This window comes from Cystoisospora suis (assembly GCF_002600585.1).
Source record: "Cystoisospora suis strain Wien I chromosome Unknown contig_671, whole genome shotgun sequence".
Lineage (NCBI taxonomy): Eukaryota > Apicomplexa > Conoidasida > Eucoccidiorida > Sarcocystidae > Cystoisospora > Cystoisospora suis.
In genome coordinates this window covers 66,343-82,421 of record NW_027153472.1, presented here as the reverse complement: position 1 = coordinate 82,421, position 16,079 = coordinate 66,343, and the positions used below count along the sequence as shown (strand labels likewise).

At 55.1% G+C, this 16,079-nt stretch overlaps 3 protein-coding genes across 3 annotated transcripts; 1 reads left to right on the top strand and 2 right to left on the bottom strand.

Annotated features, from left to right (window-relative positions):
• Nucleotides 1–37: 37 nt before the first annotated feature.
• On the top strand, nucleotides 38–1,188 carry CSUI_001661 (uncharacterized protein). Its single transcript, XM_068061866.1, has one exon. It carries the CDS (start codon nucleotides 214–216, stop codon nucleotides 448–450), a length of 237 nt encoding a protein of 78 aa, XP_067926152.1. The 5' UTR covers nucleotides 38–213; the 3' UTR covers nucleotides 451–1,188.
• A 1,498-nt stretch (nucleotides 1,189–2,686) lies between these two features.
• Nucleotides 2,687–6,594, bottom strand: CSUI_001660 (ef hand domain-containing protein; the record flags this gene model as incomplete). The annotated part of the gene is made up of 5 exons (XM_068061865.1): nucleotides 6,204–6,594; nucleotides 5,675–5,918; nucleotides 4,464–5,165; nucleotides 3,738–3,814; nucleotides 2,687–2,897 (listed from the first exon to the last, which is right to left on the bottom strand). Exons 1-5 carry the CDS (start codon nucleotides 6,410–6,412, stop codon nucleotides 2,687–2,689), a joined length of 1,443 nt encoding a protein of 480 aa, XP_067926151.1. The 5' UTR covers nucleotides 6,413–6,594.
• A 3,511-nt stretch (nucleotides 6,595–10,105) lies between these two features.
• CSUI_001659 (ef hand domain-containing) lies at nucleotides 10,106–15,449 on the bottom strand (the record flags this gene model as incomplete). The annotated part of the gene is made up of 9 exons (XM_068061864.1): nucleotides 15,353–15,449; nucleotides 13,985–14,215; nucleotides 13,322–13,403; nucleotides 12,472–12,751; nucleotides 11,749–12,005; nucleotides 11,209–11,382; nucleotides 10,714–10,864; nucleotides 10,461–10,537; nucleotides 10,106–10,276 (listed from the first exon to the last, which is right to left on the bottom strand). Coding segments are annotated over exons 1-9 (1,497 nt in total), but the record flags the coding sequence as incomplete, so codon positions are not given.
• Nucleotides 15,450–16,079: the final 630 nt, after the last annotated feature.

The following is a 16,079-nucleotide window of genomic DNA, read 5'->3' as shown; positions in this document are numbered from 1 at the left end:
AACCGGTCCAAACCTGAAGCTTCCCGGCAAGGGTAGACTTCACACGCACCGCTAAAATGCATCCGCCTCCTCGAAGAGCTCAGGAAGCCTCCGAACGAACGGCGACAGAAGCAGCAACGCGAGGGTCTTTCTGTAGGCCAGACGTGACTGGCTACGGCTTGGTGTAAATGTCCAGTCAAAAACAAGTCCCCCCGCGGCAGGCTTTGCACTGAAATGAAGAAAGAGCTCTCGGGTTGCGCATGCCGTGAGAAACGTGAGAGGGAGGCGGCAGACCCGGCAACAAGCTGCCGTTCAGGACTACCTCTTCAGTATCTCCCCGTACGGAGGCCGTTCCGGTCGCCGCTAGTGCCCGACGCCGCCCACCGAATCGTGGGACCCAAACTGGCCTGGACTCAGCAACCTGTTTGTGGCTCCCAGATACAAATGCAGAACCACCGAAGTGATGGGTAGGACATCACAGCCGAATAAGCAACTGAAAGTACAGCTCTCGCTCCTACTGTCTACACCCAAAGAACTCAGGAGACATCTGGTGGAAAGTTCGCGTACAACCTCCGCCGCACATGAAGCCCAGCAGAAACTCTGGACCCGTTACCTGTATGAGCTAGCTGAAGGCGTCGAGAAGCCGAAGCCCCTCTGCGAGGGTTGATTGATACCAGAAGGCGCACATTCTGAGCCTCAAACAAGACAATTGCTGGTTCTAAGGCTTAGGGCGGAGCGACAGGGCCAGACTGGGTTAGCGCGACAAGTGAGAGAACCAATGGCTTTTCGCCCGAAGCCGACACGAATCCACTTGCCGCGCCGCGAAGCAAGCGACCGTTGCACAAGCAGTTACAGGAAGTAGTGCGCAGTATAGGAACTCTTCCTCTTGCTCCTGTGAGCTTGGAGAGTGTCGTGTGCTTTGGTCTTCCTGAGACATCTCGCGTCCGACTTCCTTCTGGAGCCCCTCGGTCATCATAAAAACGATGCAGTTAATTGGGATCTTCAGCGTGGTTGTCTCCTTCGAAATGTGCAGGATCTCCTCACCACTACAGCCGCTCTGCGGTAGGGCCCCTCTCAGTCTGGGGTAACCTGGGCAGGGCCAGACTTGTCAGACATCCTGGCGGCCTGGCTTGTATCTACGTCCTTCTAGGTGACATCACTAACTGAAGCAGAGGCAATACCATCGCCGGTAATGTTTCCCGTAAACAGTGGTGTATGAATCGAAGAAAACGTCGCGACTGCGGCGCCGTAGCGCGAGCGTGCAGGTTTTCCTGTAATGGCGAGAGACTCTGCCGCGCTCCAGCCAACGAAGCGACGTCAAAAGACTCTCTGCAGCGACCGGACCCGCTTAGGGCGGGACGCACGAGATGGAGTAACCGTGTGCCAGAGCATGGCTATGTACTGGTACTACTGAGACGCTGGAGAGCTGGGGTCCACTTTTATAGTCAATACCGAGGTGCCGAAGAACCTTACAGTCGCATCCGCGACCTCGTACTCAGAAGAACGGGCAGCACCCGTTACGCCAGGTCACACCGTGAGAGCGTCTCCGACATGGGCAGAACCAATACGGTATTGGCATGAATTTACAGGCTACAATGCCCTGCGAGTGACTGCACGGCTGGAGGATAGCCTCGAATCACTTCAGTGAGCTCGTACTGTGTGGTCGGTACCCCGTTCTGCCGGCAACAGAGAAGTGGACAGCGCTGACTAACTAGCGGGGGCCCCAAATTAGCGCTGGTTTCCACGGGCCCCCGACCACGACGGAGAAGGAACGAAGGGAGGAAGCAGTAGAAGGCGTCAGCGGGTTCGGCAAACGGCGGGAATTCTGAAACTACACAAACTGACTACAGCCCCCTCTAGCGACGTCGGTTTCGTTTTCTTGTCCAGTGTCACGTGAGCGCAGGTTTCGGACTCCCTTATCAGCCGAGACCAGGTGGAAGAGCCCACACGACAGACCACCCACCGGCGCACCGCGAGCGCGCTTCTGCCGGCTCTGGAAAGCCCCGCTGCCTGAACAACGTGGCTGAGGTGCCTCACTCAGATGCAGTGCCCTCACGTCTTGTTGCTTTTCCGAGAGAAAACCGGCACCGGCCCGGCAGCGGCTTGGATGCAGAGAGGGGTGTCAGACAGGTGCGCAGCCGAGTAGGCCTTTTCCTCCTACTGCTCCTGCGTGAGCCTTCTTCAAGGATGGCCTCTAACTCGCTAACAGAAGCTAACAAACACTTGGTGCTTTCTAACACATTCTGGTCCCTAGTTCAGCCGGCGGCCATTCTATGACGATGTGCGAACGTGACTGCAGCCCCGTGCTGACATTGCACATTCCGACAAGGTGAACTGCGAGACCCGCATTCGCAGAGGGCCCAGCTGATGACACTAACGAAGTGTCGAAGGAACATCCATTTTGAGAAAAAAGCTTTCCAGAGCTATAGTTCCGGCCGCAGTGATGAGGGTGTGCTTTCTGCCTGAGCCCTCCCAAATTACGTGAGGCACCACACCCTTCGAGCTACCACTGTGGCAGCAACTTGTCCCCTGGTGTAGAGCAACTACAACGTGGCCCGCGACATATGGCATTTACTAGGCAAGTGGGTCTGCAAATGACCGAGATACCTGCACTATCGCCAGAAGTCCGCAGGAGACATATCTCGGAAAACGCTTGCTTCGAGCCAACTTTCTTGCGAAGGCAAGGCATCTTACGAGGACGGCTGCACTAGACGGGGCACGTGCACGCAAATTTGCAAATATTCCGAGGACAGCGAGTGATGCCGAGCTCGTTAACAAACTCGGCGTACGACACGCGTCCGTCCAGTGAAGTGTCGTAACGTGAGAGAAGTGCCTGCACCTCCGTGTCGGACGCGTAGACGTTGTTATCTCTCAGGGCGCTCTTGAACTCGTCCACAGTAATGTACCCGTCATTGTCTCTGCAGACGATTAAGAGCCACGCAAAATTGACAGGGTTGCCAGTGCAAGAGAACTGCCAGCAAAAAAAGAAGCCCTTTGTACGGGGAGGGCGCCATGTGGGACTGCGCGCAGTTCTGACCGGACTCCCGATGAACTTGGCCCTACTGGAGTGCAACAGAGGCATACGTTTTCATGCACTTTGCTTGACTGTGGAGCACACGCTGCCCCCACGCGTGGTTGGATCGATTACAACCTTACACTTGAAGCGACTTGGGGTTTACCCCCCCCGGTGCGATGCAGGGAGTACTAATCATCTGGCAACGTACGAGCCCACCACGACACGATTACCTGCCCAGTCCGTCTCTGGAAGCTGACGGCTTACCACCTTGTTTCAGGTAGTGTGGTGTAGAAAGATGGAAAAGAAAAAAAGAACCGGCACCTTTCTTTCTGCACCTCACTAAGGAATGCTAGCGAGGCGATTGGTACAAACCAAACTAGACTGTCAGCGCAGAAGGGCACCGGGTTGATGAGCTTGTGTAGCTTGACGCGGCAGCGCCAGAGAATTCATTGAACAGAGCATATCGCGCACACCCCTCGTCGTGGAATTGTGTTCTTTGAGCCACCCTACCAACCTTGTAACTCCATCTAAACCCGCACAACAGTCTGCCCAGATATTTGAACAGAGCACTAGTGACTGCAGACGTCGTGATCTGATTGCTCCGCTTCACATTCATTTTTCACTGTCTTTGCCTTAGTGGCTTTCTTAGCTTTGTGGCGACCTGGGATGTTTGTGCAGCAGACCGGTTAGCTCAGAAAACCACTAAAAGCACGGGAGATCTAGAGATTGCCCGTGTACTCACTTGTCTAGCAGTTTGAACGTTTGCCAAAGATTCTGAGATGCGAACTGGTGCCGCATTGACTCTGACTGGACTTCCGACTGCAGAAAGAAACAGGGGTAACACACCCAGGAAACAGCTTAGAAAACGTCCGCCACTAGGATAGGAGACTGTTGTTTTTGCTGGCAAGCCTCGCAAGAGTGCGCAAGCACGGCGTTCCCGTTCACCGCAGTAGCATGTTTGATTTGACGTGAATAACAGGAACTAGGTGATCCTTTCATCAGTGAGAAGCCTGAGCAACCTCGGGGCTGCGCCGTTGCGGACGACAGACGCTGTTGCGAGCACGATTGGCGGAGCGCTGGAGAAGCAGTTACTTCTCGTCTCCTTTCATTACACGAAAATGTCTTTCGCTCTCCAGATGCTCCATCGCCACACTACAGACGGATAACGCAGATGTAGCCGGTGACGATCTGACGCACCTCTGTTCTGTGGCCATTGATTCTCTTTGTAAGAAGTGAACACTCCGATTAGAAAAGCATATCACGTATGATCTGACTCATTAGCAGTCTGCTCAGCACTCGTATACGCCTCAGAACGACCAAATCTTCCCTTCGAAAAAGGCACCAAAAGATGGCTCAAACCACGCTATCTTTACCCTTCGGCACCGCTTTGATACCAAGGAAAGCTACTGACTCAGGCGTGCACCGCCTGCGGTGCTCCTCTGCATATCCAGGAAACGGAGTTGCTTACCACGACCAAAAGATGGAAAACTTCTGCAACAAGGTCGCGCGTCTCAGCGCTCATGTGCTTCTGCGGGCTGATGCACTGGTACTGCCTGTAGTCTGGCAGTCGGTTTTGCATGATGTCCGCATAACGCTGGTCCTTCGGCATAAACGCGTTGCAGACATCGACATAACGAATCTTCCCATCTCCGGCACGAGAGTACTGCTTGATGAACAGGTGTGACTCATGGGGTGAAACGTGGACATGGAGTGCGTTCATGGCATCTTCGACCTCCCGTGCGGTGGCATAACCCTTCCCTGTCGTGTCGAACAGGCGCCAGAAATCCAGTAGATTGAAGTCCGGTCTCATAGAAAGGCTTTTGCGGTATTTGTCGAGTTTCCTCTCCATGTCAATCTGGTGCTCGAACGCGTGCGTCACTTCCCGGGTGGGGCTGCACCGCGGGCTTCCGAGGGTAGGGCAGGCCCGTCGAGACAGCGATCGTGCGTAAGTTGAACCTATTGTCCTCGACGCTCGGTTGCAAAGCGGAGGACTGAGACTTCGGGCGAGCACTCGAGAAACCTCGGGGAAGATGTCGTCGGAGCTAGTCAGAGAGCAAGCGGCAGGCGCTGGACAGTGCTTGAACGGGCAGATACAGACGTGGCACCCGCAGACTCTGCAGCAGGTATCGTGGCTCGAACTCGATAGAGGCCGTCGCCGGGCACTTGCACTCTGACAACAGAAGCCGGAGAACCAGGGCTGTTGAAAGCGTTTGTGTAGTGGAGCCTATAACTTGCAGTCCACGTGCAGGGCACTGCGTCTGGATCCTTCACGTCTCCGGGCTCAGTGACTTCCCGCCTGGCCGCCACACGCCCCCTCTACGCGTGCAAGCTTCTTTCAGGAGATTCTTGCTGGACACGCATACCTGGCAAGAAGGCAAATTTAGTGCGGTCACGGCAAAAGAAAACCTAGACTTCGAGGGATCAGCTTGATTCAGATGACTCCCATATCTAACGGAAGGCTAACCACCCGGAGAACGGGTATCCCCTTGCCTCCTAGAGTTACACAGCTGTGCGGAAGGCTTTTGGCGTTGTTCGGTGAACGCACTCGCGGAGACGCACGCAGCAACAGGGTAATATTGGCAACAGCGCCTACGGTCTCGGACTTGGACTTCCGCGCCCCCGTTTGCAGTGGCCTTTTGACTTTATGGGCTGTCAGCGACGAACTGAAGAGCAGCTTACTCTGAGGTAATATTTCCAAGCATTTGCCGAAGAGGGCCGAGCCAGTGGACATGTTCGCATGCAGAGAGGATCCTTGCAAATGCAAAGCCTGCTATGGTGATGGTGATGGGGCTCGGGGATGCAGAAGCTCGCCGGACACGTTGTGGAGCTTGATGTAACATGGCAATGTGGTAGTGTGGAGGAATAGCTGTTGGTCAATAGGCCCTCCACAAATTCCAGATAGGAGAGCTTTCCGTCTCTATCCCTGCAAAGCACGAGTGACAACACTCTTGTGTGTCACCGATCTTGACCTTCATTCCCTCGGAGACCTGGACGTAGATCGAGAAACCTTTCTTTCCCGTGCCAGCACCGGTGCACAGAAGGCAGCACACCGACGATGAAGCATTGAAGGCGTGAGAAAGACAGTCCCCATACTTCCTGCCTGGCAGCTCAAGATGCCACACCGAGAAACCTCTATACTATTGTCCAGTAGTTCAGAGGTTATGGCTTGCCTCTGAGAGTCCCAAAAAGCGAACAGGGCGCTGCTTACCGGTCCATGCGACGAAATATAAGCTCCAGATCGCACGGGTTGATGTGGTGGTTGTGAGCTGCGGCGACCTCCGCTAGTGACGCCGGGGTGATATGACCAACAGACGGTTCCTCGAGATATCGAAATGCATGCAGGAGTTTGAAGTCAGGGCGACTGAAAAGAACTTTTCTCCGGACTTCCAGCTCGCGATTGACCTCTATCTCTTTCATCAGCAAGTTCGCGAGCAAAAAACAGCAGTCGTGTGGGAGGTGTACAGATAGACCGCAGTCAACTCGGTTGATCAGCGAAGACCGTATTGTTGTGTCCACAGGCAACAACGTGTTGAGAAATCTGAGAGCGGACACGGCAGGACAAAGGCTCCGGCAGGAATTCGCCTAGCACTTTAATTCGCTGGTCTCTCTTGGTCCCACAACGTACCATCTGTGCTACAGTTACCGTCGTCGCGAGATTTGGCAACTCCCTCCCATGTAGCGACCCACTGATACATCTGTTCGGGCTGTGACCAGTCTATTTTCCTCAGGAAAACAATTCGTTTTCTCGCAAGAGAAGTCCACTGCTCATTCTAATTTCCTGCCGCCCTGGGTGAGTTATCTCGCGGGAAACCAAACACCGTCACCCTTACCGCTGGCACTTGACCCGAAAAGTCGAGTACAAAACTTCAGCGATGCAGACACATGTTGCAAGTGAGCGTGAGATTTCAGACGTACTCCTACTAGTATGTCCGGCGACAGACTAAAGGCATTCTAAGTGAGATGCCCCAACTTGACGTTGAGTTTCAAAACGTACTCGGAGTAGCATATCCTGCCGTCTCCATTGAGGTCCAGCTGCCTCACAAGATGAAACACCTCCGATTCCGTCACGAGGGCGTTGTGATGCCGGAGAAAGCTTAGGATATCCTGGCCTGAGAGGACACATCACGAATGCCTGCACCACATCAAGGGTAGTCCCGAGTCCCTCCAGAGTATCGTTACGACGTTTGGAGAATGAAATTAGAGCAGCGTCTACCCGCCAGGCGCTCTAGTCAGGCGTACGCTTTCCGGGAGACGTTCGATGACCGGCCTCAAGCTCACTCATGCCCCGCTGGCGTGAAAGGATTGGTAGAACAGCCTGCTCAGAAGTCCCCAAATCCTCCTATGACTCCATGTGGAACAGCATTTCCCAGTAAAAGTGACGAGCAACTTCCTGGATCGCATGATTCCTTCCGGACTGCAGAGTGCTAGCGCGGTCGCCCCACTCTTCCGCAGGGGGCGACAGCACGCAGCAACTCGTCACCTGTCAAGTAGCCGTGTCCATATCCGTCCATGGCCCGAAAGGCCGCGTGAGGACTGAAGCACTCATATTCGCACAACCGCTGTCGGAGACGGTCCAGCTGAGGAGGGCACAGCAGTCAGCGGATGAACCACGTCGCAAACTCCTTAACGCTCCAGCGACTGATGCAAACAAGGCTAAAGTTGTTTGTGGAGAACTCTGTTGAGGTGTGGCGCTCGCTACGGCTACCAAGCCACTATGTTTTTGCTCCCCCCCTTAAGGAGAACGAAAACCTTTCGCGCTCCTACTCGTTGGAGGGAAAAATTAGCAAGACTTCCGTCTTATAGATCTCGTGCTGGAAACCCGGACCGTGTTTCTGACAGACTGCGTAGCAAGGAGCCGGGAAACCGGCTAAGATAGTGACGAATCTCGCTTCGGGTGTTGTCAAAGCACTCCCCTCGCCGAAGATGAGTTCGTCAGGTTTCGCCTATTTCCTGGAAATCATGGACTCCTCAAATTTGCTGCACCTGTTCTGTTTCAGAGTGCAGACTCACGGGCTCAGTTTCCTTACTTGATGCTCTAGCTCAGCGACCGAGCAGAAAAACCGCATCAACAGCGTCTTCGTGACGCTACATAGTGCCGACATCGTGTCCGGCGGAGAGGGGGACCACGCGCAGCTTCCGCTTTCGCTACGGACAGTTAGTCGTGCCTTGTTCCCGGGAAGCTTCGAGGATTACCCTCACGACGGAATGTCACACATGCATGCAAACAGAACTAAACAAAGCGGAGTTGTGGCTTCGATGATCGTTCATTGAGCCGTCGGCTTGCCGCTGTTACCGGAACCCACGGCCTAGGAGTTGGCGCCTTCCGTCAGCGTCCTGTCTCTTGGGCTGCGCCTCGTCTGGAGAGTGTCGCTTCGTCCTCCACGCACGACAAAGAAAAGGCGGCTTCGGCGGACGTCTGTTCACTGTCCAGTCTGGGCAGTCGCTACAGCCCCAAACCTCAACGCTCCGACCCCACAGTGACGTGCCCGCTTCTACCTCCTGTCCCCCCACGGGCTTCTACAAGAGGTTTTGGTCATCGTTTTCTCCTCGCCTTGGCCATGCGCAGCCGCGTTTGTGGGCCACTCTGTTACGTGATACAGCCCGAGCCCGTGCCGCACGGACGAGCAGATTGGAGACTCGAGATCCCAGTTTTCTTCGTTTTCCGGAGCGGTAGCTCGCCGCACCCTGCGGCTAGACCCGTCTTTTGATAGTGTTAGGAACTACTCTTCAGTTCGGAAGCTTCTTTCGTCGGCTGGAAGGGAGTCCGCTAAGCAATAGGCGACGTGATCGACGGGGGTGCCCGGTGGCTGACACAGTTGCGCATTTCTGTTGTGTGACAGAAAGGACGTCGAATACTGACTGTTACTCCTCATGAGGATTTTGACACAGTTTGCAACGAAGTCCTGGTGACAGCCTGCTGCCGGTGATGTTCGCTCGGGCGGCCGCCAATGGGGATCACTTTCTCCCACTCTTCTTGCCATGTTTACAAACTAGTTTGGCACGTGTGTCGCCCCTGGACTAACCAGTACCTATTTCTTTTTCTGCCGAGCTGCGGCCGAGGACGGTGTCACGCCGGCAATTGCCCCCTCGAACGGGAAGGGCCGTTCTCTCTGTTTACGTGGACCACCGCTCTCTACAGTTCGGTGAAGCCAGCAACTTGGGGGTGAACTACTTAGCCTCCGTTGGCGCCTTCGTGAAGTCCCTTTTGCATGACGCTGTGACAGACACTGGATGCAGCCCGTAGTTCAGTTCGACATGCTACTCGCCCGGCCAATTCGCGAGCGGAAGTGAGCACCCAACCCCGGAGCACAGCGTCGCGCGGCTGATGCGTGCAGACGTCGTACATCGAGCTCTTAGTGCAGGTTAAACTTCCCGTGGCTGCAAACATGCCGTGATAACTAGAGGCTGCCAAAGAAGCGTTCTTCTACCTGTCGTTAGACAGCGAGTGTGTCTGCCAAGAGCTGATACCTGATTTCAGCATCAGTTGAAGTTGTCAAGATTTAGATTGCGACATGTCAGGAGCGATGGCACCCTACCACTTTATGGCGATGCCCTCACGAACACAATTCTCCCACCACAGTGGCATCGAGCAAACATTTTCTGCTGTTTCTGCGGCAAGACGATGGCAGCCACCGAGTGGGCTGCTTACAGAGATTGAACACGGGAACGCTGCCGGCTGCCCGGGCACAAGGAACCGCAAGGAATTGCCACAGTTTGGGCCGGCGGCAAGTCGCTTCATCTGAAGAATCGTAGAGGCCTGGCATGCTTTAAAGGAAGAGAGGCGAAAGCGGAGCCCACGCAACGAAATGCGAAAGGGCGTTTTCTATCATGGACTGCGCGGCAGGCTTCGGCAACCCTCGCTCTCTCCCTGAGTATGCGAGGGCGTCCGGACACAACACGAGCCGCTAGTCGCGTGCATTTGTCGTTATATACTCGATTGCGGCTAGGGGGCCGTGGGGGAAAAGGAGGACAAGGAGTTGACAGTTGTGAACTCGCCTCGGATACGGAACCGGTCAACAAGTAGACCAGTTTCCACAGGAGAGACAGATACCCCCTGACAGACTGCACTTTCGCAGGAACCCTGGGTTGAAGGCTCAGCTGCAGTCGCACGCGACAGAGGGAAAGCTAATTTCGCCAGCTGTCCTGTTGAAGGACATTACACCGGTACCTCCTTTATCGTACCGATCGAGGAGCCTGGAAATTTCTACCGGGGTGGCGAAAACTCCCATGCGATTCAAGTACTGCGTGAGTGTCTTAGAGCAGACCACCCGGTGATTTTCCCTGGACAACAAAAGAGAAGGGATTTACACACCACACTGATTTGAGGTCACTCTCCACCGCTTTCACCGGTCCCTGGGCGTTTGGAAAAAGCCAGCAGGGGCTCTCCCGTGACTGAGTTTGTCCACGCCGACAGCTCTCAATCAGAGAGTCGTCCTGACTGTTAAGAGTCGGGATCGGATCTTACGCGTCAATTTTGCAGAAAGGCTCAAACATGGTGGAAGACGCGAATTCGTGCCGAATAGACTCTGCTTGGACTTCCGCCTAAGAAAAAAGCAGTCGAGCCGAGCCCGCCGCAGGCTTTCGGGACTGCGAGTCGTGACGCTGCCTGTTCGGATGGAGCCAAATAAGCGGCAGGCTGACTATAGTCGCACCCCCTGACACGACCAGAGTCTGTTTGGGGAGGCGTAAGTCGCCAAGGAGGGGAACGGTAAGTTTACCTGCAGGAGGTTTTGGAGCAACTCCGTCACGTGGAACAGGGTGGCCCTTGAGAACTCCCCAGGGCCGGAATCCGAGACTCTGTTTCTTAGCATCTGGGACAGGTGGGCCTCCTGGGGCATTAGGGCGCTGCATATTTCCGCGTAGGTGATCCTGCAGACATCCAGAATCAGTACGTCGCCCCCGGAAGCCGCTTCTGCGTGTCTGGCAGTCTCTGCCTTCTAGCAAGTACAGTGTAGCAAACCACACATGATCCCCACTCGCGCTGTGCAGCCGTGGATACAAAAGCGCGTGTCCCTACTGGAAATCAAGACAAACAATCGGGCAGCCAGGCCAGTGCGCTCTGGGGACCGCAGAAGGAGTAATGATCTGTTCGCATTCTCCGTGTAAGGTCTCAGCTCGTGTCCGAAGCAGCAGGACCGCGATGCTCTCCCCCGAGGTACTGTCCGAGAGAGAGAGGAACGGGTTCCATACCTTGCTGCCCAAATCTGTCCTACCTTTTACAGCGACCCAGCGAGACGCTGCCGTAGCGTTGTAGGAAAAGATTGACAACAGGTATAGAGGCTTCTATGCCGAGGGAACGAAGTGTTTTCTTCAGCTCGTAGTTGGTGACAAAACCCTTGTTTTGGGGATCGAACATCTTCCAAAACTGTATCAGCGTGAAATCCTTCCTGGATTGGGAAAGACACGGCCACCTGAGTGCAGCTGTCAGGCAAGAAGTCAACTCGCCGAAGTGTCGAGGGCTCACTACTACGGCCACTTTCTACACCTCAGCTCCGAAACTTCGGACGCTCATCAACACAGGAAGGATCTACTGCCTATCTGTATTCCGGTCCGGGCTAGAATCCCCCCCGCAGGTCGGTAGTTGCCCTCAAAGGGCACGAAAGCAAACTGGAAACAAGAGGCTGGCGATCGAGCACTTGTTCTCGGATAACCGTGTCCTCGCTTAGCTGCAAGATCTGTGCGCAGTCCCCAGTTTAGCCGGATAGAGTCCTTGTTCAGACCAGGCACCAGCACTTGACGATGGAACAACTGACCTAAGAGCGAGATCCTTGCGGTTCCTTTCGACTTCCCTCCCCATCGAGATCTCCACTTCGAAAGCAACTGCCAATGCCTTGGGGCATGGCCCGGTGTTTCCACAGGCCCGGGTTCCGGGGATCTCCACTGGCAGCTGCACGGCGCGCTTCGACGGGTACATAAGACTTGCGGCGCGGCAGAACTCGCAGCACGTCGGAGGAGCAAGGAGCGCTTTCCGAGTTTTTCCGTGCGGATTCCTTTTATGTTCGGGCGAAGCCTCGTGAGGGCAGCGCATCATAGAAGCGTGCACGGAAAACATGCGGGCAGGAGATAGGGGTTTTTGTGCAGATACTTTCTCCTGGAAATAGACTATAATGGAAATAGAAAGGAGAGAGATGCACCCCAGACCAACGAGAACTGCTACCTCTCAGAATCGGCCGAAAATCTGAAGAAACTCCCGCCTTGGTAGGGTACACAGCTTGGAGCCAGCGCGGCACATTTCCAGTAACTCGAGATCGTAGTTCACCGGCAACAGGACGTTCCTGGTATTGAGACCGCGTTTTTGTCAACTGGACCCACGCAGTGTGACGTCCTGATCCTGGTCACCACGGCTGCCGTCCGCCTGGTCCCACCGGCGACTGCCACCTAAAGGAACCTCGCTGTCCAGTATAGTCCATTCAGATACGGCAGACTCAAGAGAAGACACGCAAACATGACGCAGCCTCAGGCAAGAAGTCTCTTACAGAGGTCCCGCCGGCGTAGGGCGCGATAAGCAGTCGCTCCCACGTGACGAGGGGCCTTCGTCTCTTGTCCCTTGATCGAGCACTGGGGTGTATGTCACTCTCCTTGCAGAACGGCAGGTCAACGACATCAGAACCCAGCACAGCTTCGAGCCTAACATTCGTGAACAGGAGCCGGGGCGGGGTGATTCGGACAAAGTCCGGAAGACGAAGTTTCCGCATCTCGTGTGCAGTGAAAAAAATCCCAACAAAATCCGGGAACGAAAGGAATCCGTCGCGGTCCCTGCATGGTTCGGAAAAAGACCAGGAGGAACCCAAAGCCCAGGCAGATCGGCACAGATTCAGGCCGTGGCGGGCGGAAAGGGAGTCGGCTTTGGCGATGGTGTTCACTACTCCACCGCAAGTAGGGTACAGTGTTCCTCTCTTCGCTCTTATGGCTGTGAAGATAGCGGGGGTCGGGGTTGTTCGTCCTACGGGTCACGGAGGTTACATTGGCCAGTGTGTGAATAATTCCATAGGCACATTCGAACGGGCACGTTTCCCAGGACATTCAAACCCGGGCCTCCCTTGAGGTGACGCAACTGACTGCCTCATAGTGGGAGACGCAACTACACGAAGCAGCACAGCTGACGATCGGTCTCAAAGCCAGTTCGCCTCCCGCCGCTGCGGGAGTCACAACCACCGAGATTGCTCTTCGAGAGGAGACTGCATTCCGCTCAGTTCCCTGCGGCAGCTGAACAGGTTCGTGCATCTGTTATCTGTTCGGCGGTCTGTCCATCTTCAGAAGCTACTGCCCCGTGCTGTAGCATCGTTGTCCGGCTAGATGGGAGGCGCTGGCTGAGACAGTGCCTACCTGTCAAACCTCCAGAACAAGATCTTGGCCTCATCTTCAGTGAGCGGCATGTGGTGTTCGTGAAAGACGCTCACGAAGTTGCCTGTAGAGACCGAAGCGTCGAAACACGGCTCCAAGCGTTCCTGTCAAGGATCCCGCTGCAGAGTGACAGTGCACGGCTCGTGAATTGACTCGGGACAGCCCCCCCACAGACAGGGGCCACATGTTTGCCGGCCAGCTTGCTTGACCGGCGCGACAGCTTGGCGTGCCGAAACTTTGAGTGGCGGCTCCGTCTTCGGACGAGGGATTGTGAGTCGCCCCCGCGGACGAGTGCAAGCTGACTTTTTGAGCAAACAGTGTTAGCGACGCCTTGCGCCTCAGGCTCTGCTAAGAGGCGCCGTTTGCTCATATAGGGGCCACGCATCCCAACAGACCGCCGGGAAGTTCGTTGGCGTGTCCGTGTCCACCACATCAAAAGCGTAGCCCATTCGGGCCGGGGGGGGGAGGGTTAGCAGGCACGTACTAGGGCAGCACCGCTAGGCGCGATTTTTGCTTGCATGCTGGACAGTCCATACAAAGTCCCGAAAGCTGGGAGACCAGTCTGGAGTATGCTGCAGAGCGAGAGCGCTCCTTGGAGAGCGGGCCAGTCTTCCGCGGCAGAAGGGTAGCGAAGCCAACAATTACCTAAGGGGATGAATCCAGTGAAGTCGAAGTCGAAAATCTCGAACGCTTCTCGGATGTTAAAATCCCTCTGAGCAAATAGCAGCGCTATGCGCCGCCGCCGATCCGCATGGAGGTCAATCTCTCCAGCCAGAAAAAGGGCGAGACCGTCAGCCGCATCGCGTTCCATTCCCGTGCCTGTTTGGCGGCTTCGGTTTTCTACCATTGATCGCCGAACCTTGTCCATGGGCAAGACTGCCGTGACGAAACTGAGGACAGAAAAAGGTCCACAGGCGACGCGCCGGGAGATGCTTTTGATGCGACCATATGTTCACTTGACGCCATTCTGGGACAGGGACATGCATTCGTGCCTCCCGTGGGTGTGGCTTCGGCGGTGCCAGACTGCTCAGCCAACAGGGTGAAACGATTGGCACCTAGGAGTACCAGAGTCACTGTCTCCAGTACACAGTATGTGGCAGTCAGCAGAAATGGCGAATCACTTTCCCCAAGGTACTGCACCGCACCCACACACACAGCAGGTCGGACCAACGGCTTCCGGGAACGTGCTGCGGCATGTTTACAGTTTAACTCAGTAGTACGCCGTCGAGGGCAGGAATCACATAGCCGCAGGTCGAAATAACAAGTGGGGTCACAGATACTGTTTTTTCTGACGACTCGGAGGCGGAAGAACGGGATAATGGGGGCTGGAGCGCACTCTCGACTGCTTGTGAGCCGCTTACTCAGACACACCGACCCGTCCGTCGCCATTGTAATCTAAGCGAAATACGAGGTTGTCGAGGTCACTGTCTGCGTAGTTTTGGCCGTGCGTCTTCATGAAAACGCTGAAATCGGTTGCTGTCGTACAGTGCAGTACTCGCCACACAACAAACGAATGGTTGCTGCTCTTGTGGTTCCTGCTAGGACGCTGGCCGCCGAGCAAGGTGCAAGTGACCATTGGCGAATTCTTGTATCAGTCGGGGAGTGTCCCGAGAACGGTTTGGTATTCAAGGATTACTTGGAAGACCCAACTGCATTCATTTCTGAGAAGAAGCTGGATCTCGAACGGACTGCGGATGGTCCGAAAGGAACAGTGGTTTGTGTGATAAGGAGCTGACGTGCTCCACTTCGGCTGCCCGGGAGCTCAAACATTCTGGAAAAGTTGAACACGCAAAACCGCCTCTCTTTCGGAAAGAATCGTTCTGATTCAGGCCGCTGGGCCGGGTTAGGGTGGCCTCCTGTATTCAAGGCTGATTCCAGAGGGAGAAGTCAGGGGGGCGGGTAGCCCGAGAGCCTGGTTCCCGAGAGAAACTTCGGTAGCCGCTTGCGCTTCCGAAGCTTGCCAGGTGAGCCCGTTTCTCAGAATAAGGGATTCCGAACCTTCTCCAGACTTACGCAGAAGAAATCCCTTCCTTTCGCGATCAATCTCGCCGTACGCCGCGTAACACTCGAAGCTGGGGGTGTTAGCCATAGAGTGGCGGAGGCTTTCCTGCTGCGGCGTAACGCATCCACTCGCCAACAAGAGACCGTGCGCCCTGTATACCTAGGCGATTAACTTGGGCGATCAACTCTCTTGTCTGTTGACGTAAGGCTACTCACAAGGAAGGGCAAAGAAGACGGGCTGTGCTCCGAGCTGCTTGTCTGCAGCTGAAGGCCTCCAATGATAATGAAAATCCTTCAGTGTAAGGTGGGTCCGTCCCTTTTAGGTGACAGCTAGTGTATGGATCCCGGCGGACAGTTCATCCATTGAATTCATACAAGAGGCTTCGTGAGGGTTGCTGGACTAGGCAGTTCCTCCTGAGGCCAAGCTGACGGGTGTGGTGCAACGTTAATGTAGCAGAGTCTTGCTCTTCGCTAAGTGGCGTAAACGCACAGGAGCTGCGAACCCGGATACGCTCGCAGTCAGTACCTTGGCTTCTTGAATGGCGAGGTGCCGCAGAAAGCGTAAAAAAGAGAAGCGCGTCAAAGCAGAGGGAGCCATGGTCCTCGCGCATTATCTACTCGCGCCGAAATGGTAGACCCCGCGAACGCTTTGCTCCGCAAAACTAGTTCTTTGTTCTGCGGACCAGACCCGGAAGAAGTTATCAAAGCACTGGCCGAAACCTGGAACACGACAGACAGA